The sequence below is a fragment of the Talpa occidentalis genome, unplaced genomic scaffold (genome assembly GCF_014898055.3).
Source record: "Talpa occidentalis isolate TD23 unplaced genomic scaffold, MPIMG_talOcc4v2.1 talOcc4.17, whole genome shotgun sequence".
Lineage (NCBI taxonomy): Eukaryota > Metazoa > Chordata > Mammalia > Eulipotyphla > Talpidae > Talpa > Talpa occidentalis.
The window spans coordinates 45,574,091-45,599,614 of NW_023601754.1; the positions used below are offsets into that span (position 1 = coordinate 45,574,091).

General features: G+C 47.2%; 1 protein-coding gene across 5 annotated transcripts in view; it reads right to left on the minus strand.

The window, feature by feature from the left end:
* Positions 1-1,380: 1,380 nt before the first annotated feature.
* The window catches only part of ZNF541 (zinc finger protein 541), a 37,667-nt gene continuing 13,523 nt past the window's right edge, over positions 1,381-25,524 (minus strand). For 4 of the 5 annotated variants that reach the window (XM_037516865.1, XM_037516868.1, XM_037516867.2 and 1 more), the window contains 14 exons: positions 23,822-24,065; positions 20,122-21,979; positions 18,394-18,452; positions 17,973-18,132; positions 17,587-17,754; positions 16,450-16,774; positions 11,537-11,600; positions 10,863-11,005; positions 10,392-10,495; positions 9,179-9,254; positions 8,546-8,634; positions 2,793-2,933; positions 2,460-2,641; positions 1,381-2,365 (listed from right to left, as the gene is read on the minus strand). In XM_037516865.1, the coding sequence (XP_037372762.1) occupies positions 2,197-2,365; positions 2,460-2,641; positions 2,793-2,933; positions 8,546-8,634; positions 9,179-9,254; positions 10,392-10,495; positions 10,863-11,005; positions 11,537-11,600; positions 16,450-16,774; positions 17,587-17,754; positions 17,973-18,132; positions 18,394-18,452; positions 20,122-21,979; positions 23,822-24,065 (3,782 nt within the window). In that variant the 3' untranslated portion in view covers positions 1,381-2,196. The remainder of the gene's footprint in view (positions 2,366-2,459; positions 2,642-2,792; positions 2,934-8,545; positions 8,635-9,178; positions 9,255-10,391; positions 10,496-10,862; positions 11,006-11,536; positions 11,601-16,449; positions 16,775-17,586; positions 17,755-17,972; positions 18,133-18,393; positions 18,453-20,121; positions 21,980-23,821; positions 24,066-25,524) is intronic. The other variant, XM_037516869.2, reaches the window with a different exon arrangement.

The window sequence follows — 25,524 nt, forward strand, 5'->3', positions numbered from 1 at the left end:
CCCCAGAATCCAGTAGGCACTAGTACAGACACAATCACAGAGATCATCAAGTCTTCTGCCATATCCCATCTGAGTTCATGGTTCCTAGTTGCTGCTAAAGCCACAAACCTACTAGGTCGACCCTGACCTGTCTTTTTCCCTTCCCACGTGTGACCCATCAACTGGTCTGTGGTATCTACTTCCAAGATGCATCTGCATCTCCGCCTTTCCGCTCTGCTACCCCAGTCCAGGCCACCATCACTTGACCTTAGGGCCGTCACTCTGTTAGGGGGAAAAGGATATCCTAAGTTAACTCCATACAGGCTTTGTGGACTCCACCCCCACTCCAGACCAAAGCCATGAGGACATTGGAAAAGACAAATCCCATCACCACCAAAGGGAAGATTGCTGGAACCTGAGGGTGGAGTTAAGCAGCCAGGTTTGGTATAAAAACCAGACATGTGGGTCTTGGGGGTGCTTATTGGCTTCACGGCTCTTGGCTCACGGCCAGCTCTCAGAGTGCCATTGGGTTTCCAGATCGGCAGAACGGGTAGGACACATTTAAGACTTTATTTCCCTATATTCTCCCTGAGTTGTACATTTCCTCATTTCCCCTTCCCTTGTAAATAAACCTTTTATTAACCTTTTGTGTGTGCCTGCAATAGAGTATTAATAAGTCCCTTTTAAGCACACGGGTGAGGACCCACAGCCAGGCAACCCGTTTTATATCGGGGCTGCCCTATAAAAACTCTGCTCTCCAGGCTGCACAGCTTGCCTCCCATGCAGTCCACACAGCAGCCAGGCACCCTTTACTACTTTCTACAGTCTGGAGTCCAGACCTCAGCCTGAACAGTTCCCTCAGGGAGGCCCTCCCTGTTGGCCACACCCTGATCACATCCTAGCACCTGGTCCCCTCCCCTGCTTTATCTCCTTCATATCACTTTGTGTTGGATGCAAGGTGTACTCAGTAGCCATTTCTGCTCCCCCTTCTCTTCCTGCCAAGAATTGTAGTTTCGGCCAAACTGCAACAAACTTGGGGTGACATACTGGTTTTCCCCCAAATTCTGGAGACAAATCTTGAGCATCCAGGATGATGGTGGCCATTTGCCTTCCCACCAGCAGGGATTGGTCTAGAGGTGAGCATGGGCTAGCGTTCTGGCTGATGAGATACGAAGGACAGTCTGTGGGGGCTGGAGGCGTGGGAGATGGCTTACAAGTTGTCCTCACTATGAAAAGGGACACTAGGGAGGGAGGGATGCACTCTCTGCCCACCTCCTGGCCTGCACGCATATTTGGGTTTTGGTTAAGAGGGGATTCCTACTGCTGCTGGTGGGCCTTGTTCAGGGTGGAGCCACTGGAACCACCATAGAATCTGATGGTTTAACTGTATTGACTCTTTTGTTATGGCCAAAAGCATACCCACATTCAGTATCTAAATCACGTTCACTTATTTCTACTCCTAACATGTAAGTCCTGGGAGGAGAGGGCTTGCCCATCACAGATCACTGATCCCTGTGGCAAGAAGGGGGCACTGTCTGGCACAGGCTATAGTAGATGCTTCATAAATGATGGCTGAACAAATGTACCAGGCCCCTAGCTCCTCCAGAGCTTACTCATCTCCATGGCTCCAGCAACTGGTCAGAGCTACTCAGCTGGATCAATGGGTCAGGGAAACCAGAGGACAGCGGCTCAAGAACCCAATTTAATAAGATTTACAAGTAGAGGTGTACAAAAAAACCTAACAATGTACAAGTCTTTGCAAGACTAGGGACTGAAACTGGAATGCAGAGAGACCCCTAGGGAGGAACCCCCCCCCAAATGCTGGAGATCTGAAGGTATCTTCCCACTGATTCTCTATGTCTTGGCCTTATCTAACACATGTAACCAAACCCCCAAACCTAGACGAAGATTTAAGAGCTATCCAGATCTAACCTGTTCCCTCTCCAGCCTCCCTGCCCATTGAGGAGTGGAACTGGGACAGATGAAAGACTATTAACTAAGAGAACAGAGCCTCTGGTGCTGGTAATGGGCCTCGGTGGTCCCGGAATGGGGATCCCATAACCGTGTTCTTCTCCTGCCTGTTTCACAGTCAAATGCCGCTTTATCTGCAAAGTAAGCTGCCCAATGGGGTATGGGAAGGGGGGAAGCAGAGGGGTACCCTAGGTACTCTGGAGAGGATGAAGAGAGACTTGTTTTGTTTCTGCTCCCACTAGGGAATCACCACTGCAGGGGGCCAATGTCTGACCCTATCTCCTCCTCATCCTCTTCCTCCTCCTTCAGTTGAAAGGGCTTCACAGGCCACTTCACCCTGACAATGGGCTCCACATGGTCCTGGAGCCGATGCCGCTTCATGTGGGCATTTCGACTTTTGATCTTGTCAAATACCCTGAGGAGTCATCAGAGGACACAGGTCAGCAAAGGGGAGGCATGGGGTCCTGAGGGAGGGGAGGTGGGAGCATGTCTAGGTAAAGGGCTAGTACCTTTCACACTCTCTGCAGGGAAAAACACCCTGGCCCTCCACACTCCCGGGTGGCTCAGGGGTCCTCTTGGGGCCTGAGTTTGGGCTGGAGTTGAGGATCGACTCCCTCCTGTAATTCTTGGTCTTTATCTTTAACTCAGGAGTTGGTCGGTGGCTGGGTCTCTCTCGAGGGCTGCAAGTGACCTGCAGAGGAGACGAAAATGACATTAGGATGATCTTTCATCCGTGTAAGGGGGAGGTAGAGATCCAGGGCACAAATGTCCTCTGCAAGGAAGCCTTCCCTCTGCCCTCCACCCTCCTCCCCCATTGGGAACTCCAGATCCGGGACTTCTACCTTCGCTTCTGTCCTGTCTGCCTCATCTGGCTCTCTCTTGACCCTCTTTTCTAGCCCCAGGGCTCGGCCACAGTCGAACTTGATCATTTTCTTCCAGATATAATAATACTCAATACACTGGGCTACAGTCTTTGTCTGGATCTAGTGAAAGAAAACAAAAGGGGCGAAGGGCAACCTCAGGAGCAGCTGTAAGGAGGTCATGGAGCCTTAAATTCCCTCCACATGAGGCCAAGCCACCAAAACATCAGTCCCTACATCAGTCCCTTTGGACATGTCCCTTTGCCACAAGGGGCAGAAATATCTTCCAGAGGGCTTTGGAGTGAAGCCACTGTAGGCAACAAATCCAAGTCCTACAGGCTCTGAGCAGCAAGCCCCTCCCTAAGGGAAGACGTGCATGAAGGAACACTGGTGCAAGCTAGGCCTAACCAAGCAGGACTAATGACCACCTTTGCAGGAGCTGGGAAGAGCCCCACAGTATGGGGAAAGAGACCCAGAAGAGGAGGAGGAAGTGTCAAGGTCACCATATAATCCTAGGGCTTCACAGTCTGGCTATTTGTTCCTCCCGTCACTAAAAAGTGAACCCATTAATGACAGCCTCTGTAAAAACCACATGAGAAGTTGAAAACACATTAAGTGGAATCCTGGGTAGGGGGACAGTTAGAAGAAATGTTTGAAAAAATTCCCTAAATTTAATAAAAACTATAAATATAAACCCACAGATCTAAGTAGCTCACCAGAACCCAAGCCCACAACAGCATTAAGAAAAGCACACCAGGGCTTCCCTGTTGGCGCAGGCAGCTGAGTGCAGCACTGTGGAGCTGTCCGCAGCTTCTGCAGTGCTGATTCAATCCCCACCAGCCACGGAGATATCCACATGGCGCGGCAGACCTCTCCTGTCTCGCCCACTATTCTCCTCAGCAGTGTATTTCAGTCAATCTGCTTGTTCTTTTCCCCACTCTATCTCTGGTGAATTCTCTCACCCCTCCTCACCTCTGACCTGTACCCTGGTTCTTGTATAAATAAAATAAAATCTTTTTTAAAAAAAAGAAAGAAAGAAAAAAGCACACCAAAAGACTAGATGCACATTATAAAATTGCTCAAAGCCAATGATAAAGAGAAATTCCTAAAATCTGCTAGCCAGAGAAAAAAAAGACACATCATGTACAGACCATCAAAGACAAAGAATTCAGTATATTTGCTGTTGGAAAGAAAAACAAGAAAGTAGAACATCTTTAAATTACTGAAGGGGGAAAACCCTGTCAAGCTAGAACTCTATCCTTAGCAAAGGTATCTTTCTTGAAAAAAAAGGTTAAAAATGAAAGAGCTGAGAGAATTCAGTCACTAACAAACCTTCATTATCAAAAGTGTTAAAGGGTTTATATTGTTTCCTTTTGGAAAAATGATACCAGCTAGAAACACAGATCTCCACAAAAGAATGCAGAGCAGTGTGAACAGTAATCCTGTGGGTAAACAGGTAAGATTTCTTGTTACTATATTTTAACAATAACTGTTCAAATAAATATAACAATGTATAGCTGGGCTTCATGATATAAAATAAAATGCACAATAGCAGTATGTATAAAGGGAGGAGAATGGGAGTATACATGTGGAGTGTTAGCAAACCCCTTGAAGGTAGACCAGCATCACTTATAGATGCAGGCTATAACCCAAAGCAACCACCAAAAACATACAGAGCAATAGCTACTAAACCAACAATTAATTATGTTAATCTAGAAGAAGGCAGGAAAAAGTAGAAAGGAGAAACAAAGAACAGATGGGTCAAATAGAAAACCAACAGCAAAATGAAGGACTTAAAGCCAACCAAATCCGTAATCACATTAAAAATAAATGTTCTAACCATCTCAATGAAAAGACTGAATATTTCACATGGAATAAAAAAGCAACACCCAACACATGCTACCTATAAGAATGTACTTCAAATATAAAGACACAAATAGGTCAAAACTAAGAAAATGAAAAAAGGATATTCTGTGCTAACACCCATCATAAGAAAGCTAGAGTGGCTGGCTCTGTTAAAATTAGAAAAAGTGGGCCTCTCTGGTGGCATGAGGGGTTAAGACGCAACCTATGAAGCTATCTGCAGCCACTGCAGCATGAGTTCGATCCCTGGCCAGGGAGCTACCCACATGGCACAGGAGACCTCTCATGTCTCCCTGCTGCTCCCCTCAGCAGTGTATTTCAGTCAATCTGCCTGTTCTGTTCCCCCCTCTGTGTCTGGTGAATCCTCTCACCTCCTACACCTCTGGCCTGTACCCCAGTTCTTGTACGCATTAATAAATAAATTTTTAAAAAAATAAATAAATAACACAATTAGGAAAAGTGTGTTTCAGAGAAGAAAATAATACCATGGAAAAAGAAACTATTTCGTAATGATAAGAGTCAATTAATCAATATGACATAATGGGGCCTCCCCGGTGGCGCAGCAGTTGAGTGCTGGGTTGCGAAGCTGCCCGAGGCCTCTGCGGCGCTGGTTCGATCCCCGGCTGCCCCCTGCCGCCGGAGGCGGGTCCCACATGGCGCGCAGACCTCTCCTGCCGCCCGCTGCTCCCCTCAGCAGTGTACTTCGGTCCTTCTGCCTGCTCTGCTCTCCGCTCTGGCTCTGGTGAATTCTCTCACCCTCCCGCGCTTCTGACTGTACCCAGTGCATGTATGAACAAGCAAAACAAACAAATAAGTAAATAAATAAAACATGCCTCTATTAAAAAAAATAATCAATATGACATAAGAATCCTAAATGTTTATGCATCTAAATTTGAGCTCCAAAACACAGGTAGCAAAACCTGAATGGCAGGAAAAACAGGCAGACCCATAGCTAGTGTCAAATGTTTTAAGACCCCAACCCCATTCTCAATAATTGGACAAGTAGACAGTAATGCAGAGAAAACTACAACCACACCACTAAACATCTTGGACTGATGTTTATAGAATGCCATCCAACAGCACAGCAAACTTCTTTAAGCATACTCAGAGTATCTACCAAGATGTAGATGAGCCATGTTCTGGGCCATTAACGAAGGTCACTAAGTTGAAAGTATTCCCAAAAACTTTTTCTCTGACCACAATGACAGTAAATTAAAAAGTCATAACCAAACAACTCTGGAGGATCCACAAATATCTGGAGATAAAAAAACACATTTCTAGATAACTCATGGGTCAAAAGGGAAATCAAAAGGGAAATTTAAAAAGTATCTTGACCTGAATAAACATGCAAACCCAAGATACCAAGACTTATCAAAGCAGTATTTTTGAGGGAAATTTGTAACACTAAGTGATATTCTTAGGGAAAAAGAAGTATTTCAAATGAATGGCCTCAGCTTCCATTTTCAGAAACTGAGAAGAGAAGAGCAATGAAACCCAACATAAGCAGATGAATAAAAATAATAAATAGCAGAGCAGAAATCAATTAAATAGAAAAAAATCAAAAAACGCAAAAGCTTTTGAGAAAAACAATGAAATTGCTGAGACAGATTGCTGAGAATAAAGAGCCATCCCTTTTTTACTAGTATCAGGAATGCAAGAGGTGACATCATGGTCACCTCTAGATACAGCCTACCTATAGACACAGAAAAGATGTACTCAGTATTATCAGTCATTAGGAAAATGCAGTGCCCATTACAAGTCTAGTCAAAAAGACTGACCAGGGCCTCCCTGGTGGCGCAAGGGGTTAAGTTTCAGCACTATCAAGCTACCGCCAGCCACTGCAACATGAGTTCACTCCCTGGCCAGGGAGCTGACCCACATGGTGAAGCGGACCACTCCTGTCTTTCCCGCTGCTCCCCTCAGCAGTGTATTTCAGTAGATCCCCCACTCTGTCTTTGGTGAATCCTCTCACCCCCCTGCACCTCTGGCCTACACCCAAGTTCTTGTATGCATAAATGAATAAAAATAAATCTTTAAAACAAAAAAACAAACAAACAAACAAAAAAAAATCTTTAAAACAACAACAAAAAATAAACTGACCACACTAAGTATTGTTAAGCCTGTGGAGCAACTGGAACTCTTCTCCTGCTGGTAGGATGTGAAATTGTACAATCACTTTGGAAAACAACTGGGTAGTGTCTTAAAAAATTAAAAAATATACCTATCATAAGATCTAGTCATTTACTTCCCTAAAAGCAGTACACGTACAAAGATGTATAAATTCACAGCAGCTTTATTTATAATCGCCAATAACTGTAAATCAACTGCAAGTCCCTCAGCAGGTGAATGGCTGAACAGACGGCAGTATACTCAGACAAAGGAATACTCCTCAGTTAAAAAAAAAAAAAAATCTGGTAGACACAGCCTGTTGGTTAAGTCTCAAATTAATGCTGAGTGTAAGAAGCCAGCCAAAAGCAGGGCACATCCTGTTTGATTATTCCATTTACGGCAGTCCCCCTCAGGTTCTAAGATACCCTAAGGGGCACATGTTCTAAGAAGCCCAGTGGATCCTGAAACTGCAGAGTACCTAACCCTACATAAACGCTTTCTTCTCTACATACACACCTACAATGAAATTTAACTTATGAATTAGGCCCAGAAAGAGGTTAACAACAATAACTAATAATAGAATAGCACAATTATAAAGACACTACAGAAAAGTATAAAAAGTGAAAACAACTAGGACTGAGTGACTAAGGGGAAGGTAGGGTGTACAGGATGGACTAACGGATGATTCGCATCCAGGACAGAAGGCAGCAAGATGCTCAAGATTTTGTTGTGCTACTCAAAATGGAGCATAAAGGATACTTTATTTCTGGAATTTTCCATTTAGTATTTTCAAACCATAGTTGACCACAAGTAACTGAAACTGCAGAGAGTGAACTGTGGATAAAGAGGGAATACTATCTGGAAAATGCTGGAAAATACAAACACATTTACAGTGACAGAAAGCAGGTAAGGAATTGACTAAGGACCAGGGTGCAGGAAGGAAGGATTACTGTGGGGTGGGGAGGAACCTTTGGGGAGGAACCATTCTCATTTGAGTTTATATTAACTTTTAATATATTCATTTAAAGTATTTAACATGGTAATTATTACTTTGGGGGCTTCTTTTCTCTTGATCATGGTAAAGGTCTTACCAGTGCACCAATATGTTAAAACACTGACTCTCATACGTTGATTATGTGCGTTTTTTTTTTTTTTTTTAAGAATTTTTTTTTTTTTTTTTTTTTTAAGATTTATTTATTCATACAAGCACTGGGTACAGTCAGAAGCGCGGGAGGGTGAGAGAATTCACCAGAGCCAGAGCAGGGAGCAGAACAGGCAGACTGACGAAATACACTGCTATCTGCGCGCCATGTGGGACCCTCGCCCCGTGGCTGGGGATCGAACTGGCGCTGCTGAGGCCGCGCGCAGCCTCGCAGCCCAGTGCTCAACCGCTGCACCAGAGGAGGCCCGATTATGTGCGTTTTTGTGCACATCCAGTCAAAAACAAAAAAGAGCAAAAAACTCAGCAGGGTCGTATGATCTCATCTCTTTAAAGCACAGGCATTTACGTCTGAGATCGACACGAGCAGTAAATGCCTCTATGTCTACCACCAAGCACTCAGAGGTCATGAGTACAAGCAGGCTGTGGGAGGGGACGAGGGCTTTATTTTGAGTATGTGATGCATTTTGGTGCTGTTTGGAGCTGTTCACCACAAAGGCCTTCTAAATTATACACTGCCCATGGTGCCAGCAGCACCAGGCCCCTCAGCCTGAGCCGTGCAAGGCAAGGCCATATCCAATCAGCCCTCCTGTGTCCACCTTACCGTCTTGTGTATTAAGTAAAAGTCCTTCTTGTGGGCACAGAATGCCTTCTTAAATAGCCTCTTCTCCATGGGCGACCAGATGTCTGAACCTGTGTAGAAATAGCCCAGGGGGTGGGGGGGGGGAGGCAGGTGGGGAGGGTGCAGGACATTGCTACTTCAGCTGTGGCTGAAATGCAGATCACCCTGAGCACCCAGCATTACCCATTATGTGACAAGTGTTTTGCTCAGCCATTCACTTGCTTTGTCTCACACAACCCCCACAAAACATTAGCAGGTAAAGACCTCACTTTACAGACACAGCAAGTGAGGCTTCTGCTGGTGTTAAGTATCTTGCCAAGGGTGTAGGGTCCAGCTGCCTGACTCTAGGGCTGCTGTGCTCAAGCACTGCCCTGGGCCCGCCTCCACCTCTCTGTGGCCAGGCTAAAAAGAGCCCAGAAACCATTGGAAAAAAGGGCACAGTAGGAACCAATGAGAAAAACACAATGCCCACTGGGTCCCCCTGGAGAGGACAGGCCCCTCCTGGAAAAAGCATGAAACCCCCAGGAGCATGCCCAGAGGCACAAGCCCATGTGGGCTGATGGGCTCCCTGGAGTCTCACAGACAGTCCCCACCTGGCAGCCCTCTCCTGCTCACCCGTGTAGCGGTAGTCAGCCAGGGGGTGAGTCCGAGGCTTCTGGGGTCCTCTGAGTAAGAGGGTCTCCAGGGCAACCTGGAACGGCAGGTACTCACAGAGAGAGGAGGTTGGGGAGACACTTGCATTCACCCTCTCATTAGAAAACCACTAACGGCGCCTAAGCCTTTACTACCCCAGGCTACTGGCCAGTGCAGGGCCTGGCCCCACTGGGAGTGCTGGTCACTAAGCCAGCTGTGGAGCACAGCTGACATTATCTTCTTCAGAGTTAGATTTCTTGATGGGGGTTCTGTATGTGTGGGGATTCATCCTGTCATAAGCCCCTTATTATTTCATCAAGGACTAGTGTTTTAAAAGAGTACCACCTCCTGTCAGTGGCCCATTTCACTTCCTTCAGGACACTCATCGTTAACTATTTTTAACCATCGTTACCTATTTTTAACCATTTTAACCATCATCTGCTTTGACTTTCCTATGAAAGAAGCCTGCCAAAGAGAGGGGTTTGGTCCTGCTCACCAGCATAAGCCTAGTCAGAGCCAGCTGTGTAACCTACGGGATCGGCGGCTGATGCAAAATGAAAACCTGGGACCTCTTGTTCAGAAATTAACAATTTCAAGACAGCAGCCACAGATCATGAAATGCAGAGATGCTCCTAAGTCAGCCATGGCCCAGCACCAGTGACCAGGTCCAGGTAGGACCCTATGTGCTGATCATTCTACTGAACACCTACTATGTGCTAATCACTGCCTCTCAGCTTAAGAAAACAGTCCTAGGTCCCTGTCTCAAGTGCTGAGATTCAGGGCTAGACTTTTTATTTCCTTTCTAGACCTCAGGATAGAGGGGGTCCGGGAAGGAGGCAGGAACGTCTCTGATGCATCAGAGGTTTTCATACATGGAATCCTTATCAGAAAGATCGAGCTCCATAAATAAAGTGGATTAATGCAGAACCTGAATCCAGTCTCCAAGGCCACCTGCCACAGTGCCTGGATACACCTCGGGAGGAAGCATGCACGCCAGAGAGATAGCTGATTCATCAAGCCCACAGTTGTGCATTTCCCCTGCAGCTCACCAGGACACCACTAACCCTAAAGCCACTGGGGAGAAGTAGGCAGCCTGCCTTTGGTTTTCACAAGCTGCTGAACCCCATGCAGATGTCCCCAGGGGAGCAGAGAGATCCCCAGGCTCCTCTGAGCCTGCCCTTGCCCATTCACTCACCTGGATGTCGCCCTTGGCTTCGTGCAGACAGTGCAGAGCGAGCTCCAGGTTGGTGCCCCCACCCGGCATCACACTAGAGCAGGCCACATTGCAGAGCTCGGTCACTGTGCTTCCAGCAAGCAGCCCAGGCAGAGTGCGAGGGAGAGGACACACAGAGTCAGCAAGGACTGGGAGGGGGGCTCCCCAAAAACACAGAGAGGGGCTCCTTTTCCCTCCCATCTCAGTTACAGACTGTGTGAGGTTTGAGAGACAGGGAGAAGGGCAGACCCCCTGCTCCTGGCACCTGCTATGGATGACCTGACCAGCCACTGTGTGACAGGAGAGGAGGAGCAGAAAGCAGATGGGCTAACTTCCCCCAGGGAGGCAGATCTGGGTCACAGTGAAAACTGGGAGTAGAGACTCCTTGGAGATGGGGGAGCAGAAATGGGGGTAGGAGGGAGCTGGGGAACTTGCCCCCCAAGTCTCAGCCACCTCGATCCTGTGTTTCTGGGTTAGTCATCACATCTCCCCACGGCTTCCAGACCAGAGATGCTATATGCTCCTCGATTCCGGCCAGCGACCTCTCCCGAAGCTCTGGGATCTCTGCCTGAAACCGGCTTCCTATGTTGATGTGTCTGAAATGAGGCCACACACGCATGACCAAGATGAGAAATAAAATAGAGGTGAGCTGTGAACCTGCTGTTAGGCCACAGCACTGTTTTGGGGAAAACTGCCATCTCTCAGGTACCTCAGGCTTTCACCCTTGACGGATATGGGCAGGCATTTCAGAACCCTCTCTAAGGTTCTGATTTCCTTTATTTCCAGGTTTCTGCCTCAAGTATCTGTCCTAGGGGCTAGGACAGGGGAGCAGCTGATACCTCCACGGCCACACCCAACCAACCACATTTCACAGAGATGCATGAGTCTCACACCGTACACAGCCAGTCTCACCCAGCACCCCAAGGTCCTGCACACTCTGTCCCTCCATGGTACATCGGGACAGAAGAAATCATCCCACATATACCAGGAGAAATGCAGTCCTTTCCTCCTGGGAGGTTCTGTAATTAGACCTGACCCCTCTGTGAAGGAGCCCTGGGGAAAAAACTGATCCTGGAAAGCACCCCCACTGTGGAAGAGCCCTCAGTTCTAAGTCTGTTCCAACTTACGGTTCAATGCTGATCTTGGTGTCATCCTTCACCACACAGATGCCAAAAGCGCCATCCACTTGGTCTAGAAAACACACAGCAAAAAGCCTCAAGGAGACTGATCTGAAATGGTCCACACAGCCCCTTCTGCCTACCTTCACAGGGCAGCTGAAAGTTGCCTCCTTGAGATCACATAGGAGGAACTCTCCTGCACTGCTGGAGGGAGTGCAAACTGGTTCAGCCACTATGGAAAGCTGTGTGGAGACTCCTCAACCTGCTAAAGATGAGCATCCATATGATCCAGCAATTCCACTCCTAAGTATTTACCCAAAGGACATAGAGACATCAATTCAAAAGAGCACCTGCACCCCTATGTTTACAGCAGCACTATTTACAAGAGCTAAGCTATGGAAACAACCCAAATGCCCAAAAACAGATGACCTGATCAAGAAGATGTGGTACATATACACAATGGAATATTACTCAGCAATCAAAAAAAATGTGCTCATGCCATTTGCAGCAACATGGATGGAGCTGGAAGGGCTCATGCTCAGCGAAATAAGCCAGAAAGAAAAAGAAAAATACCAGATGGTCTCACTCATAGCAGGAATTTAGAAAACCTAAATAAGGGACCAGGAAAAAGACTAATTATAATAAAGCAAAAATCAAAATCAACAAGCAACTATAAACCAGAGACACACTATGGGTGGGGGGAGGGAGGAGAGAGTATGATTAAAAACGGCGGGGGTGGGGGGGTTGTATGGGGACTATAACCAAGATGAAAAGGCATACATTTTTCAAAAATGAAAAAAGATGTAAAAATATATAAAATGAAAAAAAAATTGAAAAAAAAGATCACATAGTATGCAGGCCCTTAAAAAATGAAAAACAGAACTACCATATGATCAATTAATTCCACCCCTGGGCATTTATCCCAAGAGCACTAAAATCAAAATCTTGAAGACACCCCTGTTCTCCTCTGTTCATTACAGCACTATTCACAATGGCCAAGACACGGAAACCCACTCAATGTCCACTGACAGATGAAAAGATAAAGGAAATATGATATATACACTCCACGGAATACAACTTAGCCTTTTAAAATAAAAAGGGAAATTCTTGTTCCACAGTGTTAACTGCAGCATTATTTACAAATAATAGTGAGGATACAACTAGATAGAGGACTGAATCAAGATGTGGTCTATACACAACAGAATACTGTCCCGCTATAAAGAAAGATGAAATGTTACCACTTACAGCAAAATGGAAGGAGTAGCAAAGTAGCAAAGGAGTAGGAGGTGCAGCAAAGTAAAACAAAACATAAAGGCAAATACTGTATGATTTCACAATAAGGAGGCAAAGTGGATGAACCAACAAAGCAAAATAATAATAAACCAGTGGACATTGATGACCAAAGTGTGAGGTTGCTGACGCTAAGAATAAGGGAGGAGGGAGAAAGGCTGGGATGGGTAGTGGGGAAAGAAATTTAAAAAGTCACTTCATCAAATAAAAAATAAAAAGAGTGAGGACAATGAACATGAACTCCACAGAGGGCAAGACACTTTATGTAAGATGCAGTTTGGAATGAGATTTTTAAAGCAGGGATGAAGGGGGAGGTATGGGATAAAAATTGTGGAGATGTAAAGTGTCATTGCATTTTGGGGGAGAAGTAACTTTGTGAGGGGAAGCTAGGGCATGCAGGAAAGATAAAAGCATGGTGGAGGAAAAGACATGTCAGGACAAGGAGCTGCAAGGCCCCTGAATAGCATCCAGGATTTATTCTAGAAGCAGTAGTAGAAAATTGGAAACAATAAAAGGTAATTCTGCATCATGGGACAAAATCAGGCTAAAGAACATCATGTGAAATGAAAGGAGCCTTTCACAGAGGAGAGAAATATTGCATGATTCCACTTAGGTAAAGTATCTGAAACAGTCAAATTCATATCATCAAAGAATGGAAAAGTGGTTGCCAGTGGGGGAGGGGGAGAATGGGAAATGGAAATAATTGAAATATTACAATTAAAAATATGCACTCACCTACAACATGGTAGAATAGGGAGGTTTTAATAAACCTCTCCCCAAAGTACAACCAGAAAAAATTAAATATTGCTCACAGGAAATTTCACCAGTTCATTGCTGGCACTGGGTGACTGACCCATGGATATTTACTTGAGGAACAAATTATGCGGATGAACATAAAATAATTTTTCACTTAAAAAAAAGGAGGGAAGGAGGAACACAAGGGAGAAAAAGATGAGACATACAAAAATAAAAAGCAAAATGGTAAAAAAATGGTAATTGTAAGTCCAACCACATCATTATATTTTTTATAATATATTATGCTATATTAATATAACATTAAATGGAAATGTACTTAACAAACCAATCATAAGGCAGAGCTTGTCAGAGTGTATAAAAAATAAACCCAATTAATGCGTCTATAAGTGACACACTTTATTTTTTTTAAAAGATTTATTTTATTTATGCATCCAAGAACTGGGGTAGAGGCCAGAGGTGTTGGGTGGTGGGCTAGGAGGATTCACCAGAGACAGAATGGAGAGCAAAACAGGCGGATCGAATGAAATACACTGCTGAGGGGAACAGTAGGGAGACAGGAGAGGTCTGCCTTGCCATGTGGGTCAGTCCCCCACCCTGGCTGCTGATAGCTTCCCTGTGCTGAGACTTAACCCACTGCACCACCAGGGAGGCCCCCGATGCACTTATTTTTAAAGCACAAATAGGCTGACGGTAAGAGCAAAGAAATATATACTAAGCAAACCACCACCATAACAGAGATGGGTCATTTTGAGGCTAGAGATAACTAGTTACCCTAGTTACTAGAAATAACTAAAACTAAAATTATCATAATGATAAATGTTATAATAATCATGTCAAAGTAATAAAAGATCAAGGTATTGGAAAGATAAGACAATTATAAATATAAATGTAACTGAAAAGAGTCCAAAAATACATGAAATAATAGCTGGCAGAACTGAAGGATGAAATAAACAAAAAGTAATGGTTGAAGATTTCAAGACTTTCAATAACGGATAAGACAAAAGCAGGTAGAAGGCCAACAAGAAAATAAAAGACTTGAACAACACTATGAACTAATTAGACATAACAGACATCTCTAGAGCATTCTATTCAACACCAGGTAAACACCTTCTTCTCAACAGCACATGGAACACTGTCCAGGGCAGAACACATTCTAGTCCATAAAACCTACCTCAATAAATTTAAAAAGGACTGAATACACATAAAGTATGTTCCCTGACCATAATCGAATAACAAACCAATATAAGAAGGCAATTTGGAAAATTCACAAATATGTGGAAATTAAACAACACATTCCTTTATAATCAATGTATCAAAGAAATCAAGTAAGTTAGAAAATAATTTGAGATGAGTAAATAAAAGAATGCAAAATAATAAAATTTATGAGCTGCCGCTAATGTAGTACTCAGAGAGCAATCTGTTGCTGTAAATGTATCTGAAAAGAAAGATCTTAAATCACATATGGTGATTCCAAGACAATTCAATGGAAAAAAAATTTTTTCAACAAATGGTGCTACAATAACTGTATATCCATATGCAAAAGAATGAACCCCTACTTTACACAACATACAAAAGTTGAGATAGGTCAAAACTTAAATGTGAAAAATTGTAAAACTCTTAGAAGAAAACAGAGAAGTAAATCTTTGCAACCCGTGGTCATGTAAAGACTTAGATACAACATCAAAAGCACAACTGATGAAAGGATCAGTAAACTGGACTTCATCAAAATGAAAAATCTTTCTACTATAAAAAAATACCATAAATAAAATGAAAAGACAACAGACAACGTAGGAGAGAATGGTTGTAAATCATGTATCTGATCAGGGATTTGCATCCAGAATTATAAGAAACTTTCACAATACGATAAAAAGATAACTCAATTTTTTTAATGGGCCAAGGACCTGAAGAGATCTTTTTTCTTAGAGGTACAAATAGAAAGATGCTTAACATCATTAGCCATCAGAGAAATGCAAATCAAAATCACCATGAGACACCATTTCACTCTACTAGAAGGGTTGTAATAAAGACCATTTAAATATTGGCAAGACTGGTAAAATCAGAACTTTCACACAAATGCTGATGGGAATTTAAAATGACTCAGTCTTTTTGGAAAACAGTTTGGCAGTTCCTTAAACAGTTAAAAGTAGTTGCCGTATGATCCAGCAATTCCACTCTTAAGTATTTACCCAAGAGGAAGGAAAACATCTGTCCAACAAACACCTGTAGATGAGTAGTCACAGCAGTATTATTCACAAAAGGCAATAAGCAGAGACAAATGTCCATCCTCTGATTAATGGGTAAATACAAACACGGTCTGTCCAAACAACAGGTCAAGGCCAAACCATGACAAGGACTCAGGCACTGATCCAGGCTGAAGCTTGAAACCAGAATGCTGGATGAAGCGTGAGACATAAATAAAACATCATGTGTGGTATGATTCTAGTTACATGAAAAGTGTAGAACAGGAAACTCCATAGCGAGGAAGTAGATGATGGTTCCCAGGGTTGGCAGAATGGGAGCTATGGGGCCATGGTGTGGGGGTGGTGGTGGGGGGTGTGAGTGTAATGGCTATGGGGTTCTGCTAGGTGAAGAAAATGCACTAAAATAAGATTGTGTGGTAGTTGCACTGTATGCTTTACATGAGTGACTCCTAAGGTATGTGAATAATAATGAGGTTTTTTGAAAATTCTACAGAACAGGTAGAAGGGTGGTAGGCACATTCTGACTGTAAAATTCTAGGTGCCAAGACTGTCCTGGGATACTTCTAGATGGCAAAAGGACCCCTAGACCAAGCACAGTCATAGGCTAGAGAACTGGTGGTGGTTCCCAACAGGCCACTGTGTGACAGATCAGTGTGCCAGCCCAGCCTCACTCACCAAGCACGGTGCTGATGAGCTGGTCAGGCCCAGCCTGCGCAGATGTGGAACACAGAGTGTTGAAGTACAGCCCAGACCCCTCCCGGATGGGGCTCAGCATGGGGGGTGGTGTGTAAGGAGAGCACTGGAACAATCCCTTCAGGAGGTGGTCCACTAGGAACACTGGGGACCGCAGGCAGCTCTGGTGGCATCCTCCCGGACCTGGCTCCCCAATCGTCACTGGTGCCGGAGGAAGGAACAGTGACTTGGGCTGGGACCGCTTCTTCCGCTTTCTATGTTGGTTGCTGTCCTTGATGTCTCTCTCCTCCCTGTCTTTCTCTTGTCCCTGGAGAAGAGGGGCTTTCAGAACCACCAGGGCTCACTTGAGGTCCCCGATCGCCCAGGCCAGTCTTCAAGATGGACCAGAACAGGACCAGTGTCTTGACCTCAGAGGCGGAAGGATGCATGACATGCATCCCCAGCCTGTGTGTGCCCCAAGCCCTCAGCACAGAGGCCTTTGCCAGACCCAAGATACCGAGCCTGAAGCCTTCTCATGCACTCGCACCCCCTCGGAGACCGAGAGTTGGGGTTTTAGAACAGTATGAGGACAGCTTCCATAGTTAAACTGCCTGGCACTGACAGAGCATCTGTTAGAGACGCAGAATCACCACGTGAAAAAATTAAAAACTGTTCTCAAAATGACAACAGCTCCTGTGAGACCAACAGAGCCCTTTGGATTCATGCCTCCTGTCCTGGAGTCAGCACATCCTTCTCCGGGTGGGATCTTTTAGCATAGGAGAACAGACTGAGCACTATAAATGACAACCCTCTGTTTCACCTCTACACATGCTCCCCTCCATTCTGCCAATCCTACTCCTCACCCTCCAGGTCTCAGCTCCAATATCCCTCCTCCAGGAATACCTTTCTGACTTCCTCGGCTGGCTCAGTCCTCTCCTGGTTCTTTGCGAGCCCCAGGAGTTAAGGCTGGGGCTGGCATATCTGTTACTGTGTCCCCAGCACAGGGCCAGCTACAGAGGTGACTCAGTGAATGTCAAATAACTGAACAAACATGCAAAGCAAGCTCTTCTGCAGTCAGGATTCTCCATGGTGCTGGGTTTGAGCTTCTCCCACAGCTTCCTCAGGCTGGTGAGCACCCACCTTGGCCGAGTTCCCCAGGGGCCGGCTGGCTGGAGCCACAGGGATCACCAAAGAGGCTGAGGCTGTGGCTGTGCTGTCCAAGGCCTTCTTGGCTCCTAGGGGGCTCTGCCCATCCCCCTCTGGCTGCAGTACCTGTCTTGCTGGCCTGCAAAACTCTGTGCCAAACACCTAAACACAGAGAACAGACTGCTCTTTAAGAGAAACAGCAGGCAGGGAGCAGAAGGGCCTCTGCAGCCTGAGCCCGGGCCAGAATAGCCCTGACCCCTGGACCCCTCCCCAAGTTCCCCTGGGAGAACGGCCCCATCACGACAACCACCAGCTGTGTACTCCCCAAAGCCTGTCAGCAACCCTGTAAGCAGAGAACCTATTGCGTGCACCCCCTTCACCTGCTGCTCCTGCTTCCCTCGGGGTGATGGCCACTGGTCGCTGTGAAAACACATGTGGCTGCCCAGTCCTTTCTCCGTATAGAACATCTGGCTACAGTTCTTGCAGACAAAAGTGCTCCTTGACTCCACCCAGTCTGGAGGGACCCCATTTTGCTGGCTACTGCAGGGAGACAAGGCAGAAAGGAAGAAGTGGTAAGTTGGAACCCGTCCCCAATCACTGTTGCCTTGCTTCTACCTTTTTAAATCTGATTTACTGACAACTCTTGATGAACCCCAGGACATGAAGATGATATCCCAGTTCTTCATGGCCTGGTGCAGGCCTCTTTAGGACTCGAAGCACTCAGGGCCAGCAGAGAACAGCCACCAGAGGACTCCCGAGGGGTGAGCTGCCAGGTTGCTGGGTAGGGGCTTCTGAACTCACCATCCTCCTGCCACGCTCTCCTCCTTCATCTGATGGGGAAGCCTGTAGATACTTCCACCCTGAAGATGAAAACACATCTGAGCAAATGTATTGGAAATGAGGTGTGCAAAAGCTAAAACTGTAAGACTGTCAAAGAAAAAAAAAAACACAAAATACAAAAAAGCTAACATCACCTTACAATACTGGATTTGGCCATAGTTTCTTGCTTGACACCAAAACCAAACATAAGACAGAACAAACTGGATTCATCCAAATTTAAAACTTTTGTACTTCAAAAGACATGACAAGAAAAGTGGTCATAGAATGAGGGAAAAAAGTTATAAGGTTTATATCTGGCAAAAGATTTATTTACAAATACCTAAAAAATGTCAACAGCTCACTAATTAAAAGACAACCCAATTTAGGGCCTCCCCGGTGGCGCAGTGGTTAAGCGCTGGGTTGCAAAGCTGCCCGCAGCCTCTGCAGCGCTGGTTTGATCCCCGGCTGCTCCCTGGCCACCAGAGGAGGGTCCTGCATGGCGCACCCACTGCTCCCCTTAGCAGTGTACTTCGGTCCTTCTGCCTGCTCTGCTCCCAGCTCTGGCTCTGGTGAATCCTCTTACCCTCCTGCGCTTCTGACTGTACCCAGTGCTTGTATAAATAAATAAATAAACCTTTAAAAAATTTTTTGGAAAAAAAAAAAAGACAACCCAATTTATTTTTTATTTTTTTTTTTTTAATAGAGGCATGCTTTATTTATTTGTTTGCTGGTTTGTTTGTTTGTTTTGTTTATACAAGCACTGGGTACAGTCCGAAGTGCGGGAGGGAGGGTGAGAGAATTCACCAGAGCCAGAGCGGGGAGCAGAGCAGGCAGAAGGACCGAAGTACACTGCTGAGGGGAGCAGTGGGCGGCAGGAGAGGTCTGCACGCCATGTGGGATCCTCCTCCGGTGGCCGGGGAGCAGCCGGGGATCGAACCGGCGCCGCAGAGGCCGCGCGCAGTTTCGCAACCCAGCGCTCAACCGCTGCGCCACCGGGGAGGCCCCGACAACCCAATTTAAAGGACAAAAGATCTGAACAGATACTTCCCCACAGACTGATGGCCAATAAGCACATAAAAAGATGCTCGGCATCACCAGTTACCAGGGAAATGCAAATCAAACCAGCATGAACAGGACACATCACTCCCTCCAGGTGGCTAGAATTTAAAAAGGACAGTAACAAGTACTGAGGACACTGTGGGGCCTCACACACAGTGGGTGGGGAGGTGACCCAATGCTGCTGTGCTGGAAAACAGTGTAACAGCCTAAAATGGGCGGAGGAGAGCTTCCTCTCCTAGGTATTTCTCAGGAGAAATTAAAACACACATCATCACAAAAACCTCAGAACACAATGTTCTCAGCAGTTTTATATGTGATGGCCCAAAACTGGAAACCACCCCAATGTCTGTGACCTCTGGATGAAGAAACAGAACATGATGCATGTTCAGGACTATGATCCGACAATAAAAAAGCACAAATTTGTGATCCTGGCCCCACGGAAGATGCACCATGACAGCATGATGCTAGGGGAAGAAGCCAGACCCAGAAGGCCACTCCACCATCTCTCTGAACCCTCATTTCCTCCTCTATAAAAATGCACCTGAGGGTTCACTGAGATTTAACTGAAGCACCTGGACCACCAGTAAATGGTGACATTAGAAACGAGGAGGGCCTGGCTTCACTTGGGCTGGGTCCCAGGAGGGCAGATACCTGGATTCTGTTGAGTATCGTCAACTTGGACTTGGAGTCCCGGGGGGCATCCACTGGGGGCCCGGCAGAGGAGAAGGAAGCCATGGCTACCTGGCTGGGAGAAGCCGCACAGCACATGTCCATCTTCACCTTCTCCTTACGGAAGCCTGAGAAACGCTGAGCCCTGGGGTTGCCGGAGAAGAGCCTGTAACCTCCTCCCCGGGAGCATGCTGTGCCTTTTTCACCTTTCATGGTTCCAGAGGCCAAGCCATTCTCAGCCTGGGCCTGCTTCCCAGGGAGCTGGGTGCCTGGTGGCTCATCCCCACCCAACAAGGCCTGCCGTGGGCCCCCGGAGGGGAAGATGTCCCCCAGGTCCAAGGTCCCTTTCATGGATCTCAACTGCTTGGCCAGAGAGGAGATGTTGGGATTCCCGGGAGGGTCCAGAGCTGACGCTGAGAGGGATGGTGGAGCAGGGCCCACTTTTGGTCCTCCCTTAGCATCACGCCAGCTGCTGCCAGGAGAAGCCTCTTTGGGAAACGCAGATGTGGTTTTCCTCCGGCGGGCCGGGGATCCCTCAAGCTCTGGGTTTCCAGGATCAGCATGAAGAGAATCAGCCAAAGAAGTCAGTGGCAGGGGCTGCGGAGGCCACGGCCCCTGCAGTGGCTTCAAGGTGGCCTGCTTGCCCTCCGGCCCAGGCAGCTGGGAGGAAGCCGCAGCCACCTGGGCATGGGAGAAGATTCGCTGGGACTTGGTGATCATCTGGAACACTTGCATTTGCTCATGGCTCATCAGAGACTCCTGAGACTTCAAGAACAGCTGCCGGAAGAGCGGTGTGGCATCCGATGGGAGCCCACTGGACTTCTGGGCATCCTGGAGCCCTGGCTCCCCCGGGTTCTGCCAGGAGAAGGAGTCGCAGTCAAACTTGCTTTTCTTAGAAGCCCACATGGCGTCTTCCCCACCTGCATATCTAGGGTCTCCCAAGGCCTCCCCGGGTGCCTTCAGGTGTGTGGGGGGTAAGAGAAGGGAGTCCTCCAGACTGGGGCCGGACCTGGGTGAGAGCTGCCCCTCAGGAGAGGCGCTGCTGGGCGCGGGGCCAGACTCAGAGCCCTCACGGGGTGGCACGCCAGGGGCCTTGTGGACCACGAACACATTGCTCCCTTTGCTCTTGGGGCAGCCTGGCAGGTTTCGGAGCCACTGGAAGTTGTGGCCAGAAGACTGTGGACCAGTAGGAACTGTCTGGCCTCGGAACAGAGGCAGACAGGCAGGCAGAGGGCTGCCCTCGGGCCAGCCTTCCAGGGTGGATGGGAGCTGGAGCAGGGGAGGCTCCGACTCTGCTCGCTCAGGGCCGCCATTCTCTGCTGCCCTGGAGTGGACAGTGGTGAGCCCATCAGCTGCTGACTCCTTCCACAGGGGATGGGGTTCCTCAGGAACTTCAGGGCCCAGGGTTCCTGAGGCCATGGGAACACTGGCTGGGGTGCAGGACCCTGATGAGGGTGGGCAGGGACAGGCCACGTTCCTCCCTTCACTGCTGTCTGAAGGCCCTGCCAGGGCTGGGCCAGGAGAAGGAATCTTCTGGTGGACGATGCTGCTCACGATACAGCGAAGTAGGTCTCGGTTGGGTAATAGGGAGCCGGGCGACCTGGCTTCCGGGGAGACCAGGGCCCGTACACCACCAGTTGCTGCTTGACCAGCCGCTTCATGGGTGTGGGGGGAGTCCCCGCAGGCTTCTTCCTCTGAGGGGGCCTCCTTCAGGATGCACAGGCCATGCTGGACCTCGTAGTGGCGGCGCAGAGAGCGGTAGTCGCAGTAACTCTTGCTGCAGCCTTGCTCGATGCACACGAAGGGCTTGGTCTTCTGGTGGGTGAGCATGTGCCCGGTCCTGAAGTCACACACAAGAAGGAAGTTAGCAGGCACCCCCCAGCACAAGGCTCCCCAACACCACAGGGCAGCGATGCCTCAGTAGCACCATTCAGAAACAGGGCTCTACCCCCCAAAAGGCCCTGCTGGGGCAATCTAGAAGGCGGACTCCTCTCCCTCACTTTTAGGCAGACCCCTCATGCGAGAAAAACAAAATCTATGGAAGCCAGACCACAGTTCTCCAAAGTGGGTTTCCAAGGAACACTAGTCCTCCAGGGCTGCTCCCTGAGGACTTGGGCTCAGTTGGCAAATAAGGTTGAAAACACCATTTGCTCCTTGGAGGGTTACACAACAAATTGCAAAGCCTCATAGAGTGAATAGACAGAACTCTGTTTGACTCTCCACGTCTCTCAAACTTACTTGCCCATGGAACAGATTTTTGCAAAAAGCTCTGCTCAGCATCCCTGACAACCAAAGATCTACAGAATGCACTTGAGGAAAGGCGAGCCTGGGGATGACCCATCCTTGAACAAAGGAGTCTTCACCTTTCCATAACAGTCCTCTAAGGGGGGCCTCCCTGGTGGCGCGCCACGCTGTGAAGCTGTCCGCAGCTTCTGCAGCACAGGTTCGATTCCCCGCCGGTCAGGGAGAAACCCACATGGCGCAGCAGACCTCTCCTGTCTTGCCCGCTGCTCCACTCAGCAGTGTCTTCGGTCCGTCTGCCTGTTCTGCTCCCCACTCTGTCTCTGGTGAATTCTCTCACCCTCCCGCGCCTCTGACCTGTACCCCAGTTCTTGTATAAATAAATAAATCTTTTTTTTTTTAAGAGTCCTCTACGGGGAAAGCTATCTGGGATCCCCACAGCAGGGAAAGAAAACAAAATTGACAGATGCCTAATCAGCAAAAACTTTCTACTAAACGTTAAATGTGCCCATAATTTCTGAAAATACAAATGAGCACAAATACGTTTCATATGCATAGCATGCTTATACCTACATTAGTATGCTATAAGTGAGTAAACCAATCCCTAAGTTGCCTATTGTCCTTTTCTGGATGGTTCTAATAAACGTGACACTTGGGGCATGTTCCATTTAACAAAGCCTGTCACTAAAGGTTGGCCCTTGGCTTCCATCTGAGGAAAGCAACAGAGGAGGAATCATGAGACCTAATTTATAATCTCCCAACTGTTACTTGAGCAAATGACTTTCCTGCCCTGGGTAGTGGGAGGTCAGAAGAGAAGATGAAGTCAGATTCACCAAAGCTCTCTGGAAAGGCTAGAAGCATGGTGGAATGCAAGCCGTGCCATGTCCCACCTGCAAGTCTCTAGGTTTGATAAAACGCTGTCTTTCCTTCATCACTAGCAAAAAAGCTTATTCCCCAAGACATTAAGAACAAATGGAACTCTTTTCCTATTTCTTATGATGGGTTTTCTTTCTAAAATGAAGAATTAAAAAAAAAAAAAGTTCCACCACCAAGTCTAGCGCCAGGCATCTCAGAATCTTCCCTGTCCCATCATCTCAGTACAGGGTCCTCCTGGATGCCGATCTGTTCTCCTCAGACCTGCGCCAGGAACTGTTTCTCCAGAAAATTAGCCCAATTCTCTCCATGATTAATTGCTGGGGGAGCGAGCCATGATGTACAGCTGAACCACAAGACCAACAGCGATTCCCTCGATGGAGTGAATTTGGGGGCCTGGCAGTGCAAGAATGGAGTCCACAGCCAAGTGTGTCTACACACATCTGGAGACTGAGGAAGTGGGAAACCTGACCCATATGGGGGCACAGGGGGAGGGATAGGCACAGGGACACACCCACGCCCCCCCCAACCCCCTGAACAGGCAGTTTCTGAACAGACTCCTACATACAGGTGGTCCTGACGTTTAAAGGCCTTGCTGCAGATTTTGCAAACGTGTTTCCTTTCCTGGCTGTGCGTCAAGTAGTGTTTGCTAAGAGAGCTGGCGCTGCTGAACACCTTCCCACAGAGGCTGCAGTCCAGAAGTGGGTTCTGAGGGGAGCTGTGCTGCCGCTTTCCTTTCCTCGCACTCCCAGAGGCAGCCCTGCCTCCTTCATCAGCCTCTTTAGGCATCTTAAGCGAGCCTAGTCCCAGTTCTAAACAGAAGGAAAAGGCACAGGTTAAGGGCGGGAAGTCGCTGAGCTATCACATGACACTCACTACTAGCTCACACTTGGGAAGGGGAGGCCAAGAACAGTGCGTGTCTTCCCACGTTGACAGCTCGTCCTGCACAGAAAACATGACTTGGGAGGACCAGGCAACACTTGCAGGATGGCACCCCATTTGGGGAACAGTCAGGGAGCAGCAGCAGTCTGAGACATTCTAGGACAAGGTGACCCCTTGGATTCCAGCATCCAAGGGACACTTCCAGAAGGGTGATCCAGGAATATGCAACCCAAGACTTTAGAAAAGCCTAATCCTTTCTGCGAGCAATTCTTTCCACTTTGGGGTTTCTAAGTTAAGGAAGGAAATGTCAATTTGCAATAAGAGTTCATTGCAAGGGAGTTTTAAAGGCAGCACTGCTTTTCCTGGTGAGATATGGGAGACCACCTAGCATCCCACAAGAAGGTTACTATATAGTAAATGGTCATGGACATAAACATTTTAGATAAAACTGGAGAAAAATATCTGGTGACATGAAAGGATATTCATGTAGTACTAAAGAAAAAAAATCTGTTGCAAGACAAAATGACCCCAGTCTTTGAAACAAAAAATGAATTTGAAAGAAAACAAAATGAGAGAATGGGACTGACAGTTCAGACTCTGGGTCATTTTTATTTTCCTTTTCCTGTGTATCTGGAAGTTTCCATGTTTTCTGTTTCACAGGTGTTCCTTCAAATGATGTCACCTGAGGAACAGGTGAAGGATGTGGGAGTGCACAGGCAGGACAGGGGAGATGATCTCATGCCTGCAGGGCCAGTGTGTAGAGGGGACAGATTCTTCTGTTTTGCTCCTAGAGACACAGTAGGGTTTGGTGACTAAAGGGGAGCTATGTAAAACAACGAGGGCCATGGACAGGAGGATGCTGCACGCTCGCCGCAGGGTTCCTGGCTCCTAGAACCCCATGCTGACACTCAGGAGCACTCAATATTGGATAGTTGGGTGAATGAGTCACAGCAGGTTTTTCCCAGCCACTTGGTGGGTCTTCATGATGGCTGATACTGCCTCATGAGTTTACTGCCTCATGGGCCAGTTTACAAACCACCATTTAACCAAGATGCTGCAGAAGTGGCATCCAAGAACCCAACAGGCCAGGGTCTGGGAAGGGAAGCAACACCGGGCCCAGCATTCTAATTCTCTGTGGCTTCGAGGTGGTGTGAGAGACATTGAGTGAGGAAGCTGGACTGGCAGTTCAGAGGCCCGACCCTCATCCCAACTGTGTCTCTGACCTGGGGCATTCTGTCACTTGCCTGTTCTTCAGCAGCTTGAAATGACAGTGACAAGTGGTGGAATGATGCCAAAAGCTTTAAATGAGGAAAAACAGAACTCCCTCAGGGAGCAAGTCCTAGTCTTGCTAAGTTACTCTAAAAATGCTCATTAAAGTAACCAGAAAAC